Source organism: Pleurodeles waltl, chromosome 5, assembly GCF_031143425.1.
Source record: "Pleurodeles waltl isolate 20211129_DDA chromosome 5, aPleWal1.hap1.20221129, whole genome shotgun sequence".
NCBI classification, from domain to species: Eukaryota; Metazoa; Chordata; class Amphibia; order Caudata; family Salamandridae; genus Pleurodeles; species Pleurodeles waltl.
The window spans coordinates 1,670,040,357-1,670,067,822 of record NC_090444.1 but is presented as its reverse complement, the minus strand read 5'-3'; the positions used below and the strand labels follow the sequence as shown (position 1 = coordinate 1,670,067,822).

Genomic DNA, 27,466 nt, shown 5'->3' with positions numbered 1-27,466 from the left:
ATTTGCAAACACTATTATACCACCAACACTGTTTTGATTTCAACTATGTGGCCGATGCAGTACTCCTCAATGTGCTGTTTGTGAGCACACACCGACTGTGATATCTAGATAATTGGTTTATCTTCCTATAAACATCTTTAAGGAGTACTTCACCTTCACCCCGTCACTAAGGTCTTGGCTGGTGACAACTTTGTGTAGTTTGAGCGTGCTGCACACAGGGTCATGGCTACTGATCTCCCAGTGATGCCTCCTAAAGGCGTCGTAAAGACGGCACGGTTCGTTTATTTTAAGAACAAGAATATTTGCAAGCATTATATCTACTTTGACAGCAAGCAAAGAACTACTGAGGATAGGATACAGACCGCAATCAACTTCATTGCACAAGTCGTTAGATGGTTGAGAATATATTCTTGTTTCAATTGTAAATCTAAGATGGAGGATGCTCCCCCCCCCCCCCCCCACACATACACTCAAAAGGTTCAGCCCATCCTCCACTCCATCTTTATTTTGCTCATTTGACTTCAAGATCTATTCAATAGGCATACAAGAGGTTTCCTACCAGAGACAACTGACAATGTACCTGCTGATATTTCCCCTAACCCGGTGATCTTCAAGCCACTCTTCAGAACCAAGATGTACCCATCTGTTCATGGAGCTACAGACCTGATGCCCTTAGCACATTTAACGACCTCGCGCTGTCAGCATAGTGGATTCACGAAATAGCCAATTGGCGATGTACCAGCAAACCATAACCTGGAGACAAAGTAGGGTTCATATGACTCTTCACTGTTTCCAGTGAAACACTCCGCTGGAGTTATAACCCTGCTTTCTTTCCTTATGGGCAGCATCATGTATGTATGGTGTATTTAGTGTAAATTATGTGCCTAGGAGCACTATGTGTGCAGTTTCCTTTAGTTTTAACTCCATCAAAACAGAACAGATGCGAATGAACATCTGGAATAAATTAAAAAGGTCGTGTGGACTTCCCTTTTTATGATTAAAATAAAGTTGGGCATTCCTCAATTAAACATTTGTAAAGGGTGTTGAGACGTATGCGTTGCCTGGACATGTATTTTTTTAACTTATTCTGTAACTACAACCTACTAACTAAGCACACCACCACATGCTTTTCTCTGTGTTTCATGTGTCGAATTATCATGCTGAGTGTAGTGAGATAGCCATCTGTGTACAAGCCCCGCATAGCTGCCAAGTCTACAGATATGGGAAGTGACAGGAAATGATAAACGTATCCCAGTTATTTCTAAAACATTTTATGTATGTTTGAACTTCATATGTGTAAGGAAATACCTCCTTGGCATGGTTACCCCCTGACTTTTTGCCTTTGCTGATGCTAAGTTTTGATTTGAAAGTGTGCTGAGGCCTGCTAACCAGGCCCCAGCACCAGTGTTCTTTCCCTAACCTGTACTTTTGTTTACACAATTGGCACACCCTGGCATCCAGGTAAGTCCCTTGTTACTGGTACCCCTGGTACCAAGGGCACTGATGCCAGGGAAGGTCTCTAAGGGCTGCAGCATATCTTACGCCACCCTGGGGACCCCTCACTCAGCACAGACACACTGCTTGCCAGCTAGTGTGTGCTGGTGAGGACAAAACGAGTACGTCGACATGGCACTCCCCTCAGGGTGCCATGCCAACCTCACACTGCCTATGCAGTATAGATAAGTCACCCCTCCAGCAGGCCTTACAGCCCTAAGGCAGGGTGCACTATACCATAGGTGAGGGCACCAGTGCATGAGCACTGTGCCCCTACAGTGTCTAAGCAAAACCTTAGACATTGTAAGTGCAGGGTAGCCATAAGAGTATATGGTCTGGGAGTCTGTCTTACACGAACTCCACAGCACCATAATGGCTACACTGAAAACTGGGAAGTTTGGTATCAAACTTCTCAGCACAATAAATGCACACTGATGCCATTGTACATTTTATTGTAACATACACCCCAGAGGGCACCTTAGAGGTGCCCACTGAAACCTTAACCAACTACCCGTGTAGGCTGACTGGTTTTAGCAGCCTGCCACACTCGAGACATGTTGCTGGCCACATGGGGAGAGTGCCTTTGTCACTCTGTGGCTAGTAACAAAGCCTGTACTGGGTGGAGATGCTTATCACCTCCCCCTTGCAGGAACTGTAACACCTGGTGGTGAGCCTCAAAGGCTCACCCCCTTTGTTACAGCACCTCAGGGCATTCCAGCTAGTGGAGTTGCCCGCCCCCTCCGGCCACGGCCCCACTTTTGGCGGCAAGGCCGGAGGAGATCATGAGAAAAACAAGGAGGAGTCACTGGCCAGTCAGGACAGCCCCTAAGCCAACCTGAGCTGAGGTGACTCTGACTTTTAGAAATCCTCCATATTGCAGATGGAAGATTCCCCCAATAGGGATAGGAATGTGACCCCCTCCCCTTGGGAGGAGGCACAAAGAGGGGTTAGCCACCTTCAGGGCTAGTAGCCATTGGCTACTGCCCTCCCAGACCTAAACACACCCCTAAATTCTGTATTTAGGGGCTCCCCAGAACCAAGGAACTCAGATTCCTGCAACCTAAGAAGAAGAGGACTGCTAAGCTGAAAAACCCCGCAGAGAAGACGGAGACACCAACTGCTTTGGCCCCAGCTCTACTGGCCTGTCTCCCCCCTTCTAAAGACACTGCTCCAGCGACGCTCTCCCCAGGGACCATCGACCTCTGAATCCTCAGAGGACTGCCCTGCTCTAGAAGGACCAAGAAACTCCAGAGGACAGCTGCTCTGTTCATCCAAGACTGCAACTTTGTTTCAAAGGAGCAACTTTAAAACGATTTGCGTTTCCTGCCGGAAGCGTGAGACTTGCTACTCTGCACCCGACCCCCCCGGCTCGACTTGTGGAGAAACAACACTTCAGGGAGGACTCCCCGGCGACTGTCCCCCTAATCTCCCACAGCGACGCCTGCAGAGGGAATCCCGAGGCTCCCCCTGACCGCGACTGCCTGTCTCCCAGATCCCGACGCCTGGTAAAGACTCTGCACCCGCAGCCCCCAGGACCTGAAAGATCGGAATCCCAGTGCAGGAGTGACCCCCAGGAGGCCCTCTCCCTTGCCCAGGTGGTGGCTACCCCGAGGAGCCCCCCCCCTTGCCTGCCTGCATCGCTGAAGAGACCCCTTGGTCTCCCATTGGAAACCCGACGTGTGTTTGCACACTGCACCCGGCCACCCCCGTGCTGCTGAGGGTGTACTTTCTGTGCTGACTTGTGTCCCCCCCGGTGCCCTACAAAACCCCCCTGGTCTGCCCTCCGAAGACGCGGGTACTTACCTGCTGGCAGACTGGAACCGGGGCACCCCCTTCTCCATGGAAGCCCATGCGTTTTGGGCACCACTTTGACCTCTGCACCTGACTGGCCCTGAGCTGCTGTTGTGGTAACTTTGGGGTTGCTCTGAACCCCCAACGGTGGGCTACCTTGGACCCAAACTTGAACCTCGTAGGTGGTTTACTTACCTGCAAAAACTAACAAACTCTTACTCCCCCTAGGAACTGTGAAAATTGCACTGTCTAGTTTTAAAATAGCTATATGTGATTTATGTGAAAAGTATATATGCTATTTTGATTATTCAAAGTTCCTAAGGTACCTACCTGCAATGCCTTTCATTTGAAGTATTACATGTAAATCTTGAACCTGTGGTTCTTAAAATAAACTAAGAAAATATATTTTTCTATACAAAAACCCATTGGCCTGGAATTGTCTTTGAGTGTGTGTTCCTCATTTATTGCTTGTGTATGTACAACAAATGCTTAACACTACTCCTTTGATAAGCCTATTGCTCGACCACACTACCACAAAATAGAGCACTAGTATTATCTCTTTTTGCCACTATCTTACCTCTAAGGGGAACCCTTGGACTCTGTGCATACTATTCCACTAATAGTGCATACAGAGCCAACTTCCTACATTGGTGGATCAGCGGTGGGGTACAAGACTTTGCATTTGCTGGACTACTCAGCCAATACCTGATCACACGACAAATTCCAAAAATTGTCATTAGAAACAGATTTTTTCAATTTGAGCTATTTTTCTAAATTTTTTAAAGTCCTGCTAGGGCCTTGTGTTAGTCCCTGTTAGCATTTCTTTAAGAGTTTAAAGGTTTTGTGAAAGTTTGAATTAAGTTCTAGAGATAGTTTTAGATTCTTGAAAAGTATTCCAACTTTTAGAAACATAATGTCTGGTGCAGAAGAGAATGTGATGGAACTCTACCTCACACCTTACCTCCATCTTAAGATGAGGGAGCTAAGGTCTCTCTGCAAAATAAAGAAAATCCCAGTTGGCTTAAGACCTTCCAAACAACAGCTCCAGGAGCTGCTGGCAGAGTTTGAAAAAGCCAACCCCTCTGAGGATGGCCTCCCAGAGGAGGAAGATAGTGACTTGGAGGGAACATCCCCCCTTCCAGTCCTAATTAGGGAGATCAGGGACCCTCAATCCCTGACTCCAACCATAATAGTCAGAGATGCTGCTTCCCTCACAGGAGGGTCCATCACCTCTGTTATTACTGAGGAGAGCCTCAGTGAAGATGACCTCCTGTTAGCCAGGATGGCCAAAAGATTGGCTTTGGAGAGACAGCTCCTAGCCATAGAAAGGGAAAGACAAGAGATGGGTTTTGGTCCCATCCATGGTGGCAGCAACATAAATAGGGTCAGAGATTCTCCTGACATGTTGAAAACCCCAAAAGGGATTGTAACTAAATATGAAGATGGTGATGACATCACCAAATGGTTCACAGCTTTTGAGAGGGCTTGTGCAACCAGAAAAGTAAACAGATCTCACTGGGGTGCTCTCCTTTGGGAAATGTTCATTGGAAAGTGTAGGGATAGACTCCTCACACTCTCTGGAAAAGATGCAGAATCTTATGACCTCATGAAGGGTACCCTCATTGAGGGCTTTGGATTCTCCACTGAGGAGTATAGAATTAGATTCAGGGGGCTCAAAAATCCTCGAGCCAGACCTGGGTTGATTTTGTGGACTACTCAGTGAAAACACTGGATGGTTGGATTCAAGGCAGTGGTGTAAATGATTATGATGGGCTGTACAATTTATTTGTGAAAGAACACCTATTGAGTAATTGTTCAAATGATAAACTGCATCAGCATCTGGTAGACCTAGGACCAATTTCTCCCCAAGAATTGGGAAAGAAGGCGGACCATTGGGTCAAGACTAGGGTGACCAAGACTTCCACAAGGGGTGACCAAAAAAAAGGGGTCACAAAGCCTCCCCAGGGGAAGAGTGTTGAGACATCCAAACATAAAAATAGTAAAGAGTCTTCTACAGGCCCCCAAAAACCTGCACAGGAGGGTGGGCCCAGAGCCTCTTCACAATCCAATTTTGGGTACAAGGGTAAAAACTTTGATCCCAAAAAGGCCTGGTGTCGTAGCTGTAATCAGCCTGGACACCAAACTGGAGACAAGGCCTGTCCCAAGAAAAGTACCACTTCTAACTCCACTCCAGCTAACACTGGAATTGCTAGTCTCCAAGTGGGATCAACAGTGTGCCCAGAGCAAATCAGGTGTCACACTGAAGCTACATTAGTCTCTGAGGGTGGGGTGTATTTAGCCACACTGGCTGCCTGGCCTCCTAACATGCAAAAATACAGGCAGCAGCTCTTAATTAATGGGACAAGTGTAGAAGGCCTGAGGGATACAGGTGCCAGTGTCACCATGGTGACAGAGAAACTGGTTTCCCCTGGTCAATACCTGGCTGGACAAACTTATCCAGTCACCAACGCTGACAATCAGACTAAAGTACATCCCATGGCTATGGTAACTTTAGAGTGGGGAGGGGTTAATGGCCTGAAACAGGTGGTGGTCTCCTCAAATATCCCAGTAGACTGTTTGCTTGGAAATGACCTGGAGTCCTCAGCATGGGCTGAGGTAGAATTGAAAACCCATGCAGCCATGCTGGGTATCCCTGAACTGGTGTGTGTCAAGACAAGGGCACAGTGCAAGGCTCAGGGTGAAAAAGTAGAGTTGGAGCCTGGAAAAAGGGCCCAGCCTACCAAGAGAAAAGGAAAGACAACTGGGAAACCAGCTGCAACACAACAACAAAAAGAGAACCTCTCTTCCCAGGAAGAAGTTCTGCCCTCTGAGGGAACTGAGCCTATGGAGTTAGAATCTTATCAGGTTGAGCTCTTAGGCCCAGGGGGACCCTCAAGGGAGCAGTTGTGTAAGAGGCAAGAAACCTGTCCCTCTCTTGAAGGCCTTAGGCAGCAAGCTTCTGAAGAGTCCAATGGCAAGAAAACTGGAACACATAGGGTCTATTGGGAAGATGGACTCCTTTACACTGAGGCAAGAGATCCCAAGCCTGGTGCCACTAGGAGAGTGGTAGTGCCTCAGGAGTTTAGGGAGTTCATACTGACCTTAGCCCATGATATTCCTCTTGCTGGGCATTTTGGACAAACCAAGACGTTGGAGAGACTAGTCAACCACTTCTATTGGCCCAACATGTCCCAGAAGGTCAAGGAGTTTTGTGTCTCCTGTACCACCTGTCAAGCCAGTGGTAAGACAGATGGACACCCAAAGCCCCCCCTCATTCCACTTCCAGTGGTGGGGGTCCCCTTTGAAAGAGTGGGTGTGGACATAGTGGGTCCACTTGAACCTCCCACAGCCTCAGGGAACATGTACATACTAGTAGTAGTGGATCATGCTACTAGATACCCTGAAGCAAGTCCCCTTAGGTCGACTAATGCCCCTGCAGTAGCCAAGGCCCTCATTGGTATTTTTACCAGAGTGGGTTTTCCTAAGGAGATGGTGTCTGACAGAGGTACTAACTTCATGTCAGGATACCTGAAACACATGTGGAATGAGTGTGGAGTGACTTATAAATTCACTACACCATACCATCCACAAACTAATGGCCTTGTTGAGAGATTCAACAAGACATTAAAAGGCATGATCATGGGGCTCCCTGAAAAACTCAAAAGGAGATGGGATGTCCTCTTGCCATGCCTGCTTTTCGCTTACAGAGAGGTGCCTCAGAAGGGAGTAGGGTTCTCACCCTTTGAACTTCTGTTTGGCCACCCTGTAAGGGGACCACTAGCTCTTGTGAAAGAAGGCTGGGAGAGACCTCTTCATGAGCCTAAGCAAGATATAGTGGACTATGTACTTGGCCTACGTTCAAGGATGGCAGAGTACATGGAAAAGGCAAGTAAAAACCTTGAGGCCAGCCAACAGCTCCAGAGGTTTTGGTATGACCAAAAGGCTGCAATGGTTGAATTCCAACCAGGGCAGAAAGTCTGGGTTCTGGAGACTGTGGCTCCCAGGACACTTCAGGACAAATGGAGTGGCCCTTACCCAGTGCTAGAAAAGAAGAGTCAGGTCACCTACCTGGTGGACCTAGGCACTAGCAGGAGCCCCAAGAGGCTGATCCATGTGAACCGCCTTAAGCTCTTCCATGACAGGACTGATTTGAATCTGTTGATGGTAACAGATGAGGACCAGGAAGCTGAGAGTGAACCTCTCCCTTGATCTCCTCTCCACAAACCCTAAAGATGGCTCAGTTGATGGAGTGATCTACTCAGACACCCTCTCTAGCCAACAGCAATCTGACTGTAGGAAAGTCCTGCAACAGTTTGCTGAGCTCTTCTCCCTAACCCCTGGTCAGACACACCTGTGTACCCATGATGTGGACACAGGAGACAGCATGCCTGTCAAAAACAAAATATTCAGACAGTCTGACCAAGTTAAGGAAAGCATCAAAGTGGAAGTCCACAAGATGCTGGAATTGGGAGTCATTGAGCACTCTGACAGCCCCTGGGCTAGCCCAGTGGTCTTAGTCCCCAAACCTCACACCAAAGATGGAAAGAGAAAGATGAGGTTTTGTGTGGACTACAGAGGACTTAATTCTGTCACCAAGACAGATGCCCATCCCATTCCAAGGGCTGATGAACTAATTGATAAATTAGGTGCTGCCAAATTCTTAAGTACCTTTGACTTAACAGCAGGGTACTGGCAAATCAAAATGGCACCAGGAGCAAAAGAAAAGACAGCATTCTCCACACCTGATGGGCATTATCAGTTTACTGTTATGCCCTTTGGTTTAAAGAATGCCCCTGCCACCTTCCAAAGGTTGGTGAATCAAGTCCTTGCTGGCTTGGAGTCCTTTAGTGCAGCTTATCTTGACGATACTGCTGTCTTTAGCTCCAGCTGGCAGGATCACCTGGTCCACCTGAAGAAGGTTTTGAAGGCTCTGCAATCTGCAGGCCTCTCTATCAAGGCATCCAAATGCCAGATAGGGCAGGGAACTGTGGTTTACTTGGGACACCTTGTAGGTGGAGGCCAAGTTCAGCCACTCCAGCCTAAGATCCAGACTATTCTGGACTGGGCAGCTCCAAAAACCCAGACTCAAGTCAGGGCATTCCTTGGCTTGATTGGGTACTACAGGAGGTTTGTGAAGGAATATGGATCCATAGTGACAGGCCTCACAGAACGTACCTCCAAGAAAATGCCCAAGAAAGTAAACTGGACTGTAGAATGCCAACAGGCCTTTGACACCCTGAAACAAGCAATGTGCACAGCACCAGTTCTAAAAGCTCCAGATTACTCCAAGCAGTTCATTGTGGAGACAGATGCCTCTGAACATGGGATAGGGGCAGTTTTGTCCCAAACAAATGATGATGGCCTTGACCAGCCTGTTGCTTTCATTAGCAGGAGGTTACTCCCCAGGGAGCAGCGTTGGAGTGCCATTGAGAGGGAGGCCTTTGCTGTGGTTTGGTCCCTGAAGAAGCTTAGACCATACCTCTTTGGTACTCACTTTGTAGTTCAAACTGACCACAGACCTCTCAGATGGCTGATGCAAATGAAAGGTGAAAATCCAAAACTGTTGAGGTGGTCCATCTCCCTACAGTGAATGGACTTTATAGTGGAACACAGACCTGGGACTGCCCATGCCAATGCAGATGGCCTTTCCAGGTTCTTCCACTTAGAAAATGAAGACTCTCTTGGGAAAGGTTAGTCTCATCCTCTTTCGTTTGGGGGGGGGTTGTGTAAGGAAATGCCTCCTTGGCATGGTTACCCTCTGACTTTTTGCCTTTGCTGATGCTAAGTTTTGATTTGAAAGTGTGCTGAGGCCTGCTAACCAGGCCCCAGCACCAGTGTTCTTTCCCTAACCTGTACTTTTGTTTCCACAATTGGCACACCCTGGCATCCAGGTAAGTCCCTTGTAACTGGTACCCCTGGTACCAAGGGCCCTGATGCCAGGGAAGGTCTCTAAGGGCTGCAGCATATCTTATGCCACCCTGGGGACCCCTCACTCAGCACAGACACACTGCTTGCCAGCTTGTGTGTGCTGGTGAGGACAAAACGAGTAAGTCGACATGGCACTCCCCTCAGGGTGCCATGCCAACCTCACACTGCCTATGCAGTATAGATAAGTCAGCCCTCTAGCAGGTCTTACAGACCTAAGGCAGGGTGCACTATACCATAGGTGAGGGCACCAATGCATGAGCACTGTGCCCCTACAGTGTCTAAGCAAAACCTTAGACATTGTAAGTGCAGGGTAGCCATAAGAGTATATGGTCTGGGAGTCTGTCATACACGAACTCCACAGCACCATAATGGCTACACTGAAAACTGGGAAGTTTGGTATCAAACTTCTCAGCACAATAAATGCACACTGATGCCAGTGTACATTTTATTGTAACATACACCCCAGAGGGCACCTTAGAGGTGCCCCCTGAAACCTTAACCAACTACCCGTGTAGGCTGACTGGTTTTAGCAGCCTGCCATACTCGAGACATGTTGCTGGCCACATGGGGAGAGTGCCTTTGTCACTCTGTGGCTAGTAACAAAGCCTGTACTGGGTGGAGATGCTTATCACCTCCCCCTTGCAGGAACTGTAACACCTGGCGGTGAGCCTCAAAGGCTCACCCCCTTTGTTACAGCACCCCAGGGCATTCCAGCTAGTGGAGTTGCCCGCCCCCTCCGGCCACAGCCCCACTTTTGGCGGCAAGGCCAGAGGAGATAATGAGAAAAACAAGGAGGAGTCACTGGCCAGTCAGGACAGCCCCTAAGGCAACCTGAGCTGAGGTGACTCTGACTTTTAGAAATCCTCCATCTTGCAGATGGAGGATTCCCCCAATAGGGATAGGAATGTGACCCCCTCCCCTTGGGAGGAGGCACAAAGAGGGTGTAGCCACCCTCAGGGCTAGTAGCCATTGGCTACTGCCCTCCCAGACCTAAACACACCCCTAAATTCTGTATTTAGAGGCTCCCCAGAACCAAGGAACTCAGATTCCTGCAACCTAAGAAGAAGAGGACTGCTAAGCTGAAAAACCCCGCAGAGAAGACGGAGACACCAACTGCTATGGCCCCAGCTCTACCGGCCTGTCTCCCCCCTTCTAAAGACACTGCTCCAGCGACGCTCTCCCCAGGGACCAGCGACCTCTGAATCCTCAGAGGACTGCCCTGCTCTAGAAGGAAAAAGACACTCCAGAGGACAGCAGCTCTGTTCATCCAAGACTGCAAATTAGTTTAAAAGGAGCAACTTTAAAACGACTTGCGTTTCCCGCCGGAAGCGTGAGACTTGCTACTCTGCACCCGACGCCCCCGGCTCGACTTTGGAGAAACAACACTTCAGGGAGGACTCCCCAGCGACTGCGAGACCGTGAGTAGCCAGAGTTGTCCCCCCTGAGCCCCCACAACGATGCCTGCAGAGGGAATCCAGAGGCTCCCCCTGACCGCGACTGCCTGTCTCCCAGATCCCGACGCCTGGTAAAGACTCTGCACCCGCAGCCCCCAGGACCTGAAAGATTGGAACTCCAGTGCAGGAGTGACCCCCAGGAGGCCCTCTCCCTTGCCCAGGTGGTGGCTACCCCGAGGAGCCCCCCTCTTGCCTGCCTGCATCGCTGAAGAGACCCCTTGGTCTCCCATTGATTTCCATTGGAAACCCGACGTGTGTTTGCACACTGCACCCGGCCGCCCCCGTGCTGCTGAGGGTGTACTTTCTGTGCTGACTTGTGTGTCCCCCGGTGCCCTACAAAACCCCCCTGGTCTGCCCTCCGAAGACGCGGGTACTTACCTGCTGGCAGACTGGAACCGGGGCACCCCCTTCTCCAATGAAGCCTATGCGTTTTGGGCACCTTTTTGACCTCAGCTCCTGACCGGCCCTGAGCTGCTGGTGTGGTAACTTTGGGGTTGCTCTGAACCCCCAACGGTGGGCTACCTTGGACCCAAACTTGAACTTCGTAGGTGGTTTACTTACCTGCAAAAACTAACAAACTCTTACTCCCCCTAGGAACTGTGAAAATTGCACTGTCTAGTTTTAAAATAGCTATATGTGATTTATGTGAAAAGTATATATGCTATTTTGATTATTCAAAGTTCCTAAAGTACCTACCTGCAATACCGTTCATTTGAAGTATTACATGTAAAACTTGAACATGTGGTTCTTAAAATAAACTAAGAAAATATATTTTTCTATACAAAAACCTATTGGCCTGGAATTGTCTGAGTGTGTGTTCCTCATTTATTGCTTGTGTATGTACAACAAATGCTTAGCACTACTCCTTTGATAAACCTACTGCTCGACCACACTACCACAAAATAGAGCATTAGTATTATCTCTTTTTGCCACTATCTTACCTCTAAGGGGAACCCTTGGACTCTGTGCATACTATTCCTTACTTTGAAATAGTCCATACAGAGCCAACTTCCTACAATATGGTTCTGATAAACCTGCTACAGAAAGTGTCCCCAGTGAGAACATATAATGGTGTTACTATAGGGAAACTAAAGGCAATCTGACCAGGACCGAATTTGCATTTTACCGATAATTTGGCCTGAAAAACATTCTTGAACTTGGATTCCAGTTAGCCTGTATTCGTCTAGATGAAATAATATCTGCCTTGACTTGGCCACAATGTGAAGGACTCTTCTTCTCTGGCTAAGGCATTTTGCACCTTTAAGTGATTCTGCTCCACAAATCAAAGGGCTTATTTTACAAAGCACAGGAGATGAAGAGGGTGTGGTGGGGGGTCCAGTCCAATTCAGAAGAGTAGTAAAACCTGGCTGTTTCCAGAAAACCCTCAAATTCAAACCAAGGACTGACCCAAAGCCCAATATGTATATATTTTAATCTATCAGTACGTATTCTACAACAGATATCTAAAGCTGTCTGTAGTCTGGTGTGCCATGTCCAGGGTCACTATTCAATGAATAATTATGGGTTAGTTATAGATGAGCAGGTTGGGGAGTTTGAATGTTTTTTTGTAATGTTGCTACTCTGTTTTGCGTGTTTCAAAAGAGAATGCCCATTATTCAAGTCTTCACAATGCCATTTATTCGTGAACTTTTTTGCTGATCTCAAATTGATCAAAATGTATTGATGTGTGAGAATGTGAGTTCCCCGTACACTGCCACCTCGTGGTATCGCATTTTTTGCTGTATAATTCGGATGGCATTGTTACTTAGGTCAGCCACGACCTCCCAAATACGCAGTTAATTCTTGTACCCTCAGGATTTTTTAAAACGATTCCGCCGAGCTGCACTTGAAACAAATGTACTAGAAAGCGCCCTTCGAAAGCTGCGTGTGACCTGCAGGCCTTCCCTGACAGCACCTCTCTTTCCTTGTGTCTCCCCCCCGCGGCTCGCCAGGTCCTTCGGAGCGTGCTGCTGTTCCCCACAGTAGAGCGCATGGCGCAGTCCCCTCAGGGGAAGCTGCTGACTCCCGTGCTGTGCAGCCTCCGCTACGTCGTGTACATGCCGGTCTACCTGCTGTCCTTCCTGCCAGAGAGCGCCAAAGCCTCCTTGGTGCGTTTTGTGCTGCGGGGAATCCGGTCTGTCGACGAAGCCTCGGTGACTGCCTCGGTGGATCTCTTCAGAGTCGACTGTGTAGGTGAGCGAGGGTGGTGCCCTTTGTGCCACACAAGACCTGGGGGATGGCAAAGGGGGGGTGTATGGCATATACGTCTAACAGCAAATGACTTTGATTATTTAATTGAACTAAATGTCTGTCTAGTAGTATTAGAACATATTTAGTGTTTTTACGTTTAAAAAATAATGTTATTGTTGTTAAAGGTTTTCTGTGTTTGCCTTGAAATTCCACAGTCCTGACTCATTCACAGACAAATTCACGAAGTATCTTCCACCTCTTGGTCCACTGTTTTTGGCCTTGATAATGGGGGCCTTTATAATAGGGGCCTTTATCCTGCATTAACTTTGGTCATTCATACATTGAATATATGCATAGTTTTTGTACTTTCAAAGCTGTTGCGCCTGCAACACAAAACCTGTTCTAATACTTATCACTTGCCATTGTATATGTAATTGCCAGGTAACGCTGGCTTTTCTTTCACTTTACAATAATCTGTAATTTTCAGGTACTGTTCTCTGCGTTCCAGAGAATATTGATTATGATGGGCCGATAAAAATCTCACAGTGGCCTTTACTAAAGCTGTTTAACTGCTCATACTGATTTGTGTGTGCATTAGATTGGCTCAAGTTACTTTGGTCTCTCAGATGGCTGGCCGAAGTATCGAGTCACTAGAGATCGCACAGCTAGTACTGTTTACTGTCAGTGTCTACTTATTTCAATACTGGAAACTGAAGTTGAAATTGTTGGTCTGGTGCTTCTGCTAGTAGTCTCTTGGACAGCTGCCTCAGCTTGTCACATAGCTCGACCTCCTTGTCCCCTGAGATGTATGCAATTCTACTCACACACCTCTGCCACCTGCATCTTACATCTACTCTAGGCTGTTTTACATAAGAAAACATTTGTATAGAGCCCATTCACCGCCAGAGGTATCCTGGTGCTTTTACTTTCCTGTGCTGAGTTGTACTCATCCTGTCAACCGCAGGAGGATGAAGGGCTGTCTGAACCTGCCAGGATTCGAAGCTATCTCTCTGGGGTCATGCACACATCCTTGCATGGCTGCTTTAGTCCTCAGTGCCACTAGACACTGGATAGATACTACTCGTGTCAAAACCCTCAAAGGCAGCAATATCACTAAAATGCAACTATCAGATTTGTTATTCAAATTTATTTATGGCTCAGGACAATTTAAATCCGACACGATGTGTTGGCCTACATAGATTTGGTCACTCCCATTGGTTTATCAGGATCCATATTAATTCAAATCTCCTAATATAGTGTTAACGCGTCCTTTTATGTTAATTTATTACACATTAGGACTCGTTTTAGGCCAATGAATCTTTTGACCCAGTTGAGAGACACCGTAGGACGAGATAGCTGATCAATATGTCAATCAATATATCAATAATGTCATCAATATTTATCACAACAATACATTTCACTTTAGTCAAAGTCATTTAATTAAATTGACGGCGCAACCATGACCTTCCAGTCATGAATAACCACACCAGTTGATAGAATTTAATGGGTTTTATTTCCTATTAGTTACAATCTAAGATTAAATGCGTCAATCTTAATGCCAAGAAACACAACAACATAGTTACGATATGGCAACTTTGATAAGATTTCAATAAGGCAAAAATCATGAACATTAGAATATAACACGGCATAAACATAGATCAAGTGTAGCAGAGTGTCAAATATGCATCAGTTCAACATAGCATAATGTCAGTAGTTTGTCTATTTGCGTCAATTTGATGATCACCTATCCTAACCAATAATTAGCATTGGCATGTTGGGCTTCATGCAAAACAATTTAGAACACCAATTTGGAAAACATCTATCTATGGTCTCTGTCAAAAGCAAGCAGTTGGTACCTAGAAAGGAAAAGCAAACAGACAAATTACAAATTGCATTGTCATAATTACCCTCCAGAGATTAGGTCAGCGCACAGGTTCAGTCTTCGTCTTCAGGACATTAGTCAAACGCCATCAGTCAAGGCTTAACTAAAGGGATAGGGGCACTTCCCTCATAAGGAGGAAAGTGTACATGGGCAGTCTATGGTTGAGGATGGTTTAATAAGTCTCAAAGTGACAGAGTTTCTGGATAAAATCAATAGAATTCCCTACCTAATTCTAATGACCCTTCTGTGACATGGGTTTTTATCCCTTTTTTGTAGAACAATCCCCCAAAATTCTATTGGACACTTACTATACCCCACTATCTTTAACCTATCAAATTTAGCATTTGGTAATCCCAATTGTCAACCCACATTAATTCACGGTTCTTTGATTGGTCTTCGTAATTGACGTCTTCAGAGGTGGCACGTCCGGTATTACTTCATTCTTTGGCACGTCTTTTGGGTCAGCAGATTCATTGTCTATCGGTCTAAGTGACCTTGTACATTTCATTAATCTACATTTGTTTAAATTTACTCATAACTTTTTAGACCAAGGCACCGAATATGCACTTGGGAACGGAATTAATATGGTTACATTCATCTTCCAAGTTGAAGAAAAAGAACATTTGCAGGGTCATGGCCCTTTGCGAGTCAGCACACTGGAAAAATAGAAAAAATGCATTTAATATGAGAGCTGGGCAGCTAAATGCTGTAGCTCACGCTAACTTAAGGCCTATAAAGATTTTCAATACAGATGCAGTAACATGAATGTTAATATAAGCTTAATTAATTATAATATAAACATTTTATTCATCATTATTATTTAGTGTATACATTGGTGTCCATTTACTGTGGTCACAATTCAGGTGCACGTTTAAGCAAAATCGGTATTATTATTGTTTTCTATGCAGCATCATCACACATTGATATAAACATTTCATTTTAATATAGGTTATGTAAGCTACGCTCTCTCAGTCCCTCCTCTGATGACGCTCGTCATCACACAAACCTTTCCCTTTAACCTTTCATTTTTAATTTTTCACTTTACGCATAATGCTCATTTCAACATCTTGTCCCTTATGTGAACTCTCCCAAATTTCATTGAACATTTTCTCTCTTTCACTTTCTTCATTTCTCCTGGTTCTTTTGATCCAATTTCTCTTAATTCTATCATTAATTTTGCATGCCCACCATAATCCTAATAGGCAGGCCAGAACAATTAGTAGACCCATTAGTATTTTTGCAAGTACCCCATTCCAAATGTTGGTAAACCAGCTCCCTACTCTGGCAATTCCCTTTCCAAATTTCTCCCAAACTCCAGGTTCCTTCAAATCTGCTCTATCTCTAGTTAGGTTAGTAAGCATACCTCTAATCTTTTTACTATTGTCCGGAATGAACAAGCAACAATGGCGCTCGTTGAGCATCTTGCAAACCCCTCCACTCTTTGCTAAAAGAATGTCTGAAGCAAGCCGATTTTGAAGAGTCATAGCTCTTTCTGAAGCAAGTTCAGTATCCTTCAGGAGTATAGCGCCTGTACAATTTCTCAGCATGTTATCCACAATAGTAGACAACTTTTGAATCTTCATAGAATTCAAGATAACCCCTACTGAAGGGATTATAGCTCCAAATATATCACCAATGACAGCAGCCATTGATTCTCGTTTTTGTCTAGCATGTTGTAATTCAGACGTTTTAGGTATTTGTTTTAAGTCATCAATCTGGTAAATCTTTGGGAAAACTATTCCCAAATAACATGTCCCATACCATCCTTTAGGGAGACGGTAATAAACATTAAGTCCACAGATGTAATAGATCCCAGGGATCGCTGGATCCTGTCCATTCAACATAAATGTCCACTTACTCTGAAACAAGAACACATGTCTACATTCACTCGTTCCCACAAACAAATTGTCCTGCTCAGATTTCGGACTACATACACAAAGCCTACCTACATGTAATGCATCTATAGCTAGTTTGCCTTGCGTTTTAATTGCGGTGTAAGCATAATCATTTGCAAATGTGCGTTTTTCTAACCCTTTTCCTAATCTTTCTTTTAATGCTTTGCGTCTATCATCAGTGTGATCTAAAAAGCTTTTCTCTACAGGTGACAGTAAGCAAGTCAGATTGTTGCGATGTGCATAAGCAGTTCCAAATGTAAGCGTCGGCTCGAAGAATCCTCTAACAATTTTTTCTTCTGATATGTCTTTTCAGGACGCTGGACAGCACCCTCCTCTTGTAATATGGTGTTTTCGCTTGTCAGACCTGCAACTGGCTCAGGGGATGCTGGTACACTCTGATCTCTTTCTATTATTTCCCCTTCTTCTTCTTGATCTGCAACGGGTTCAAGTTCTAACCCGTATCCGTCTACTTCTGGGAGAACCTCTCCTTGACTTAGTTCTCCTGCCGCCTCTACTGAGATAGGCACTCTGTCACCTCTCTCGAACTTATTCACTGTTTGAGGGACGAGGCTGTTCTCAGTGGGCTCTCCTGCAGTCTCAGTTCCTTCTTGGCTGCTTTCTGGCCCTGAGACTTCTCTTCCTGGAACTGTTGTGCTGGAAACTTCAAATTCCTCGTCAGTTGGACACGTCACCTTCTTTGTGTGACTGGCATGTATCCAATTTGGAACGCCTGCACATTTCACAGCAGTGGTTGTTGACAAGATTACTTGATACAGCCCTGTCCAACGTGGCTCCAAACACGACTTTCTCACGTGCTTCTTGACTACCACCCAGTCACCGGCCTGTAGGGTGTGACCTGGATCTCCAATCAGTGGCAATGTGTTAGCCTCTACCTGGTGAGAGAAAGAGCGAATCACATCAGCCAAACCTTTGCAGTAGTCCAACACCATATCATCTGTGATATTCACTAGAGCATTCGCGGGTACTGCTGGCAACCTCATAGCCCTCCCCATGAGGATCTCATAGGGGGACAGTCCTGTTTTCTTATCAGGGGTGTTCCTCATTGACATCAGCACTAAGGGCAATGCATCTGGCCATTTCATATTGGTAGCTGCGCACATCTTTGCCATTCTTGATTTCAGAGTACCATTAATTTGCTCTACTAGTCCTGATGCTTCAGGGCGGTAGCTACAATGCAGCTTTTGTTCGATGTCTAATGCGGCACACAGGAGTTTAATCACCTCATTGTCGAAGTGTCTGCCCCTATCTGATTCTATAGAGACCAGAAATCCGAACCTTGATATTAGTTCCCTAAGCAGCAGCTTTGTAACTGTGAGACTGTCATTTCTACGTGTGGGGTAGGCTTCAATCCAGTGACTGAAAACACACACAATCACCAACACGTACTTCAGTCCTCTACAAACAGGCATCTCAATGAAGTCCATTTGCATTTTGCTGAAAGGACCACCAGCTCTCCCAATGTGGCTCAAAGTTACCACGGTCCCTTTTCCAGCATTCATCTGTTGACAGATGATGCATCTGTGACAGGCAACCTCTGCGGCATGTCTGAACTTTGGGTTGAACCAATCGATTTTGAATGACCTGATCATTGCATCTCTCCCAAGGTGAGCCTGTCCATGGTATAACCTTGCGAATTGTGACAGAAGGCTGTTTGGCAAGACTAATTTCCCCTCCTCTGAGACCCACAAATCCTCAGCCCTCTGTACACATTGCATTCTTTGCCAGGATCGTTTTTCCTCTTTACTAGCACGACCCTGTAATGTCTTTAACTCATCTAGGGTATCGACCACCCTTAATGCAAGGTTCAAACATGTGTCATTTTCAGTTTGCGGTAACAATTTCCACTGTTCCTTGAATGATATACAGTTCAATTTGCAAAACCTTGCGACTTGATCCTCATAACCGTTTCCCATGGACACAAAGGGGGTTATTCTAACTTTGGAGGAGTGTTAATCCGTCCCAAAAGTGACGGATATACCACCAGCCGTATTACGAGTTCCATAGGATATAATGGACTCGTAATACGGCTGGTGGTAAATCCGTCACTTTTCCGTCACTTTTGGGTCGGATTAACACCTCCTCCAAAGTTAGAATAACCCCCAAAGTTTTGTGACTTAACATGAGCATTGCATTTCACCACAGCAATTTCAAGAGGTAACTAAATTGCATGGAACAAATCCTTTATTTGTTCACCATTTTGCACAGGAGAACCAGAAGAGGTCATGAAACCTCTCTGTGACCACAGTTGGCCAAAATCATGTACGATTCCGAATCCATAACTGCTGTCAGTATAGCTAGTGACTCTCAGATTCACAGCTGCGTGGCATGCCTTAGTAAGGGCAATTAATTCTGCCACTTGTGCGGAAAACACTTTCTCGAGCCAGGAAGCTTCAATGATACCAGCTATTGTACATACGGCATAACCAGCCCTCAGTGTACCGATGGAGTCTCTCAAACAGGACCCATCAACAAACATAATACAATCATTTTCCTTTAACTGTGTATCTTGAATATCAGGTCGTGGTTTGGTACATAATTCCGTTACCTCAAGACCATCATGTTCAAATTCTTCTTCATTATTGATTTCAGTGCTTTCAGCAGGAAGTAGAGTTGCCGGGTTTAACACAATACATCTTTTCAGAGAAACATTTGGTGACCCCAGTGTGATTGTCTCATATTTAGTAAGACGGGCATTTGTCATGTGCTGAGTTTTAGTTCGAGTCAACAAAATTTCAACTGAATGCGGAACCATTACTGTTAGGGGGTATCCCATGACTATGCCTTCACACTGCGTAAGGCTCTGACCAACTGCTGCAACTGCGCGTAAACAACCCGGTAAGGCTGCTGCAACGGGGTCCAAGGTAGCTGAAAAATACGCTACAGGGTGATTTTCACCTCCATGGACCTGTGTCAAGACAGACAAAGAACAAGCATCACGTTCATGACAAAACAGTAGAAAAGGCTTCGTATAATCAGGCATACCTAATGCTGGTGCCCTGCACATGCACTCTCTCAATTCCATGAATGACTCAAGGTCTTCTTTAGACAAGGCTATGGTATATGGCTCATCCTTGATCTCTTTGCCTGTCAGTTTTATCAAAGGTTTTGAGATAATCGAGAAGTTGGGTATCCACTGGCGACAGTAGCCCACCATTCCCAGGAACATTCTGACATCCCTTTTTGTTGTTGGGGGGTTCATTTGCAAAATGGCTGTTATTATTTCCTCCGATATTCTCCTGGACCCTCTTTCAATTAGATGCCCTAGGTATTTCACCTCTTTCTGACAGTATTGCAGCTTCTTGGGTTACACCTTATGTCCGTTCTTTCCCAAATGATTCAGTAAGGCAATTGTATCATATTTACAGTTATCCCTTGTTTTGGATGCAATCAGCAAGTCATCGATGTACTGCACTAGAGTCGAGTTAAAAGGCAGTACTAGTGATTCCAAATCCTTTTTCAATATCTGATTGAAGATGGACGGTGATTCAGAAAATCCTTGAGGAATTCTGCACCAACTGTACACCTTATCCAGGAATTTGAAACTGAACAAAAATTGGCTGTCCTTGTGAAGAGGTATTGAAAAGAAAGCTTGTGACAAGTCTCTAACGGTGAACCATTCAGCATCACACGGAACCTGAAACATGATCACTGCTGGATTGGGCACTATGGGGCAACATTTTACCACAATCTCATTTATTTTTCTCAAATCCTGCACAATTCGAACTTTCCCACAGGGCTTTATCAGATCCATTATTGGAGAATTACATGGACTGCTCAAAACTTCTTTCAGGACTCCCTGTTTTAGAAAATCTGCAATTATTTGTGACACTTCAATAAGAACATCTTGTGCTATATGATATTGTGGCACCTGGGGAAACACTGCATTTGGCTTCACTTGTACTTTAACTGGTTCCACACCTTTTATTAGTCCCACTTCCTTTCCTGGCATATCCCACACTTTCTCTGTCACTGTTCCCTGTAACTCGACAGGTAGGACAATCATTGTAAGCATCGGAAACAAGGTAATCAAAGGATAATCCTCATTTGCCGTCCCTGTCTCTTCCTCTGAGAACTGACCTTCATCGTCACTATTTGTCTGTACTTCGATTCCATCATTGGAAAAGGTAATCGAACATTTTGTCTTGCACAGTAAGTCCCTTCCCAATAGGGATACTGGACTTGAATCACAGACTACAAATCTATGCAGTCCCTGGAAGTTGCCGATCTCAACTTGCACTGGATCTGTAATCGGGTTTGTCAGATACTGATTTGCTACTCCGACTACCCTTATGGTACGCCCCGAAACTGGTAGTTTCGGAATCTCTGCACTCCTGACTGTAGAGCGTGTAGCTCTGGTATCGACCAAAAATGAAACTTTGTAACCCATTACCTTCCCCTCCACATAGGGACCCCTCTGATCCACCTCTAAGGATGCTGCAAGCCTGCACTCTTCACTATCTGAGCTATCATCCGACCATTCTTCATTCATGCCATTTTCACCTCATAATGGGAATTGCTGTACTGTATTATTTTGACTCATTACCTGACCTGTGACCTGTTGAGGAAGTATGACCTGCTGCTGTCCCTTTGGAGCCATTGGTAATTGCATTTGCTGTCTAGGTACCATGGGAACCTGCTGTTGTACTTGCTGCATCTGCGCTGGCTGAATACGCGGCATTTGCATCTGCTGCATGGGCTGTACCCCTTGCATCTGTACCAGGTTATTTTGAAAATTCGGATTTTGATGTCTCAGTTTTGAACCTCTTACATTTTGCAATGTACCGACATTAGTACTTTGTTGAACGACACCATCCTGTACCACGTTCGGGCACTCACGTTTCCAGTGCCCCACGCCCCCGCACGCGTGACGTGGTGACATCCCTTTCAACCCTTGTGGGTCATTTTGAACCACAACGGTATTCAAGTCTGGACCGCGATTCACGAACCCTCGGCCTCGACACCTCGGCTGCGCCTGAAACACACCATTCATTTGCGGTTGCTGCTGTATCATCTGCTGGACTCCATTTCCCTGTATTCCTGCCTGTGCAGCCCTTATCTGCATCACCATCACTTTTCTCTTTCAGCTTTTTCTGCTTTAACTCAATTTCATCGCTACAATATTTCGCATACTGCAACACCTCATCAATCGGCTTTGCTTGCCAACAAATCAAATGATTCTTAATCATCTGGCTAACTTCTGGTCTCAACCCTTCAACAAATCTGAACACGATGTGGTTCATGTCTTTCGGCTCAATGGTCTCAGTACCACTGTAGTGTTTAAATGCCTTTAACAACCTCTCATAGTAAGCATGTATTGATTCCTTAACCTCTTGCGAGGTCCGGTCGATCTTTTGCCAATCAGTCACCTTCGGCGACACCTTTTGTTTTAAAAACTCAATCACTTTATGGTAGTACTTCATCACCTCTTCAGAGGGTGCTCCTGTCACCTTATCCCTTGCCGGCTCCTTCGTCAGCCAATCTACCCCTCTCTTACACTCAAGCCACAAATCAGGCGGAACAATGATCTCGAACAAGGTATTCAAGTCTTCCCAGAGACACTTCGCAAGTTTCACAAACCTATCTGTTTGCTGATACCACTCAATCGGCTTCTCCCTCAATCTGGGATAATCGTTTGCAAAGGATAGGATGTCTCCCCTGGACCACGGTACATGAACCAAAACACCACCAGCTGTTTCTCTCATAGGTAGTATTTTTACTGATTCTATATCGGGTGAAGTCTTAGTCTGACTTGACCCTGGACTGTCACCTTTTTCCTTATCTCTTTTCTTTGCCCATCTGCCTTCCCATTTTTCAAATGCACCCCAAATTTGCGCACTTTGCAATAATTCTTTTAAATGCGCCTTCATTCCAGCAGACCTCATGTGCTCAAAATCTTTAGAATCGCAGTCTAATCTGTAGCTTCTTTTCAAATGTTTAGTGTTTTCAATGTCAATATTGTATTTGTCTGCCAGGTTTGCTAAACCTTGCCTACTTCTTTGGTAATCTTAGGGCACAGGAATCTCAGTTCTGCTTCAGTGTATGACTCCAATCTGTTTACCCCCTTCGTACCTTCCACTAATTCAGCAGCTTCCACTCCCAGTCTTACAAAATGTATGTAGTCATCTTGCCCTGCCTTTTCCAGTTCCACTGCAGTCACTGTAGTCTTTTGTAAAGTATAAGTTTTTTCTAGCCATTCATTCAGCTGTTGCACTGTAAAACCTTGCAGTGAAATGTTCCCTGCATGTATCATTGGCAACTGTGAAGTCTTCGTACTTATCGTCTGTGGAGTTAAAATCCCTAATCCTGCCTGACGCATTGCTTCCAAGGGTGCTTCTACTGGGCTAAGGTCTATTAAGGACCTCGGCTTTTCGACTGCTTGTTCTCCTGGGGCCATTATCTGGGGAGTTCCTATAGACCCTCCTCTTATCGCATCTTGGGTCATTACTCCCTGATCACATACGCTAGATTTGTCTTGTGCATACAATGGCACTGGTGGACCAACAATAATTGGTAATGATATTGCAGCAGGTGTCTGACCTGGTCCCAAACTCCGTGGAGCAGTAACTCCATAGGTCTGTTCCAAAGTACCCAGGACAGGTACTAATGGAGGACCAGCCACTGGGTTGTACCCTGGTATCAATTGTGGTTGCGGCTGGGACAGCAATTTCGGAGTTGACTCGATCTGCACTAACCTTGATTTTGTATATATCGGGTCTGGCAGATTTGTAGTAGTCTCTAGTACTGGGACGTCTGGATAGATTATCTGTATCTGCGGCGGAGGTTGCAACTGTATCTGCATGTCTGGCGCAGTGGGTACACTGACACCATTCTGTATCAAAGTCATATCACTAGTCTGTACTGTATCAGTGACTCCCTTCTCCTACATCTGGTTCCCAGGACCCATGCTAGTGCTCCGAACACTGTCGCTCACCGCATAAGGTGGCGGGCGATCATGTAATAATCGGTCCATGAATTCTTCATCGTCTGAATCGTCTTCCTCTTCCCAAGGTCTCTTATTCTCTTTAGGCTTACTAGAGTCCTTATCTGTTTTACAGGAGGCTTTCTTTCCCTGCATCTCTTCTCCCTGAGCTATTGCTGGGAACAATTTTAATCCGTCAACAATTCCCCGTCTCCACATTTTGTTCTCGTTATCCCACCTAGCTTCTGCATAGGATTTTTCTGCCCTTTTTAGCCTTCTCTGGAACCTTTCTTGTCTATGTTTAAGAGCCATCAAATCCCAAATCGCTAAAGCCTCATATTGAGCTGGCCTCGGAGGTGGTTTTTGTGTACTTAGCATCCACCTTAAGTTCTCTAGCACCTTCGGATTGAACGTCCCATGTTCTGGGAACGCTAAACATCCCTCCTCTGTTAATTTGCGCCACTGTTTCATCCATAAACAAGGCGCAACACCCTTCTCTTCCATAACCAAGTAAGCTGGATTACCCTCAGGCGGTGTAGGCTCCCCATCAGTTGCCATAATATATGCGTCTCCCTTCAGAGCGCTCTTAAATGCCTTGACAAAATTCATTTTGCGATTTTTCTCTTATTTGTATTTAATCAAAAAGTGACTTAGTTCCCAGGACACTCTTCACCCACCTTTCTCAACCTACTGCCTCTCACGGACGGCAGCCAATCCGTGCGCGACACCTCTCGACAACTGACCTATCTCAGCGTGGCACCACTGACGTCACACTCACACACTGCAGCTGACAAAGTCTTGCGGCTCGTCCGCCCCTCACTGAATTCACACAAACTAATGCAAAATTATTGCGAGCACCTTTAATGACAACACAAATCTGCCGGTTTACTACAGGAAGGGTAACACATTCGCTTCAGAACTTTACAGAGATTTCACTTGAAGCCTCAGCCGCTACTCTCTCCTTCTCAGTTCCCGCATACGCAAGCAGAATTCAACCCGCAAATTCTACTCTCGACTTGTCAATGGTTTGTCCTAGTGCACTTTAGAACTTGCCAAATCTCCATCGAAGGTTTCACACATACGTTTTAACTCAAACTCGACTTGTCAACCACGCCCGATTGACCTATTAAACCGCACAGATTACAACATAAACTCAAGTGTCTCCTACACTTGTCAATATACTCCGGAGTCTTAGACCACGACAGGCCCATACAAAGCAACCAACCACATGGATAATTTTTTAAGCACAAAGCGCCACACTCATGTGAAGTACGCCGACTTCCCTACTCTCATACTACGGAGTACGCCCACTCCTACTAAAACAACATTTACCTGACCTAGATACTCACAGATTTCACAATCACCTGCAAAAAGGCATAAGCTGAGCAAGCGCAAAACCCTGTACCACACACATTATGACGCCGAAGTGCTTCTATTTGTGTTAGTTGGTGCAGATGACCTCTAATGAATCAGAAGAGACTTGCGTGTTGCTTTAATTATTTTCAACAATATAACAAGCATTTGCAAAGCCAATAGAGCTCGTCTTTGGGAACCTGTTGGATTTTCCGATGCCTTTAGCAACATGTTACTTTATAAATACATTGCATATTTTAGGTGAGTATAGGTACTGAATTTGTTAACATTTGTAAACGCTATTGCTTTAGTGCACTTTTGTATTGTAATGGGGATTGGCTTTACTAAGTATTAATACAGCCAAGAGGTCTCTGCTTTAAAAGTCTTCACTTTAGGGTTTCCATCGCCTTGCCCTGCTGAAAAGTTTTGAGAACCAGAAAATTTATAAAGGCCTAATATAAAACCTTTGACCAGTGTGACCCGATAGGCTTACCCAACCCAGTTGTGGTCGACCTCATATTGTACCTAGGTCCTGGCTAACATTTACTTTTTTGAATGACTGTTTTCTTGGCCCTTTCTGCCTTAAAGCTTCAACAATCCATAACTCAGGTTCCAATAATCCAGTTTAGCCTTGTCAGTTAAATATTTCTTTATTTTTCTAGATTGGTCTCAGAATTTTACTGTGTTCTGTTCTTAGCTTTGATGTTTTTTATTGCTGCTTGATCGAACACTCATTTCGTTGGGCACTTGCCTGTTTTTTGTTCTATTGCTGACAGGGGCAAAGAAGAGTTTCTCATTGAAATGTCTTTTAACCTAACCATATGTTATTTATTAAGTTGCAGTGGGTACCCCCCCTCCCAAATTATTAACTCAGTTGATTTCAGGTTTCACTGCTGATCATCTTTTCTTTGGTGCATTATGCCATTTCCCCAGGTGTTGGCTACCCAATCCACCAGACATTATGCTCTGCCCCCCTCAACCACAATGTTTTTTAGCCCCACTGCTTTGCCGCTCTTCATCCTCTCTCCTACCTTTATTGAGACCATTTACCTATCTGTACCCTTTAGTCCTCCCACTCACCCACTTCCTCAATTGGCCTGACCATTGACCTTTTGATCTTCCCTTTTTCTCCAGGATAGGACCCGAATTACACCCTGCAACGTTACACTTCCACAGGCACTAACAATGTTTCACAATATAATACCAGTCCCCTCACAATCAGTTTGCTAAATGTCAGTGAACTACCACATTTTTTCTGATAGAGCTTTTTAGCCGCAGATTCCTCACCTTGTGAATATTCCCCTGGTGTCAGATTGGATCCAGAAACTTTTTTCATGGTACCTCTGCACACCGAAGGGTGGCGCCATGTGGCATCGCACTGATGCCATTCGCTCCACAAGTGACGGGTGGGGTCTATAAAGGCACCACTCACGTGCACTGACTTCAGTTCCTTTCTCTCTGCAACTCTGGATGCAAATCTGGAGCTTCTCCCAGCAACTCACGGCGGACCATCTGTCCATTTTGCAGCAGAAAGTGCAAACCATATTGGCCAAAGGGGTTGTCGAGAGGGGGTGGTACCAGAAGTAGGGTGTGGCTGTTATTCTCACTACTTCAGGTGCTCAAAAAGAACGGACATCTTCAGCCTCTTCTAGACTTGCACCCTGTCTGTGTCTTCATCCAGAAGAAGTTCAAAATGCTCTCCCTGTCCAAGGTCTTATTTGCTGTCGAGCCAGGAGACTGGATGATGACATTGGATCTGCAGGGCGCCTATTTCCATATTCCCGTCTTGCCGGCCCATCAGTGCTTCCTGCAGTTCGTAGTGGTCCGAAGCATTTTCAATTTGCTGTACCACTCTTTGGTCTCACCAGTGCCCCTCGAGTGTTCACAAAAATGATGGCAGAAACATTAACACACCTTCAGACATCAGGGTTGCCAGTCTTCTACCTTGATGACTAGCTGCTGAAGGCAGGCTCACCCCAGGCAGTCGTCAACCACTTCCAGACTATGACAAACCTCCTCTCATTCTTGGGGTTCACTATAAACATGCCAAAGTCACACCTGACTCCTTCTTAGACACTCCTCTTCACCAGAGCCATTCTGGTCACGGTTTGGTTTTGTGCCATGAAAGGGAGTCCTGGACATTCAGGCTATGATTCCGATCTTTCAGCCTCTGTTTTGGACTTCAGTGAGGTAGATTCTACTGTGACTGATGGCCATCTGCATCCTGCTAGTCGAGCACGCCAGGTGTCATATGTGGGCTCAGAGGTGGGCCCAACATCAAAGGACTTGTCTGACTAGGTTCAAAGTAAGGATCTGCAGTGACTGTAAATGGTCTGCAGTGGTGGTTGCTGAACCACAATTGATCCAGCGGGAGACACGTCTCCCTTCCTCACCCAGAGCCGACCGAGGTGAGATGCATTACTTTTGGGATGGAGCAGCCATCTGGGAGAGATCCAAGGCCTCTGTTCTCCAGTGGAGTCCCAGCTTCAAATCATTCTTCTGGTGCGGAGGGCCATCTACTTGGCACTGAAAGTCTTCC

At 45.6% G+C, this 27,466-nt stretch overlaps 1 protein-coding gene across 2 annotated transcripts in view; it reads left to right on the top strand.

The window, feature by feature from the left end:
* The window catches only part of LDAH (lipid droplet associated hydrolase), a 711,314-nt gene that overhangs the window by 574,273 nt on the left and 109,575 nt on the right, over positions 1-27,466 (top strand). For both annotated transcript variants that reach the window (XM_069236004.1, XM_069236005.1), the window contains exon 5: positions 12,620-12,860. In XM_069236004.1, coding sequence (XP_069092105.1) covers positions 12,620-12,860 — 241 coding nt within the window. The remainder of the gene's footprint in view (positions 1-12,619; positions 12,861-27,466) is intronic.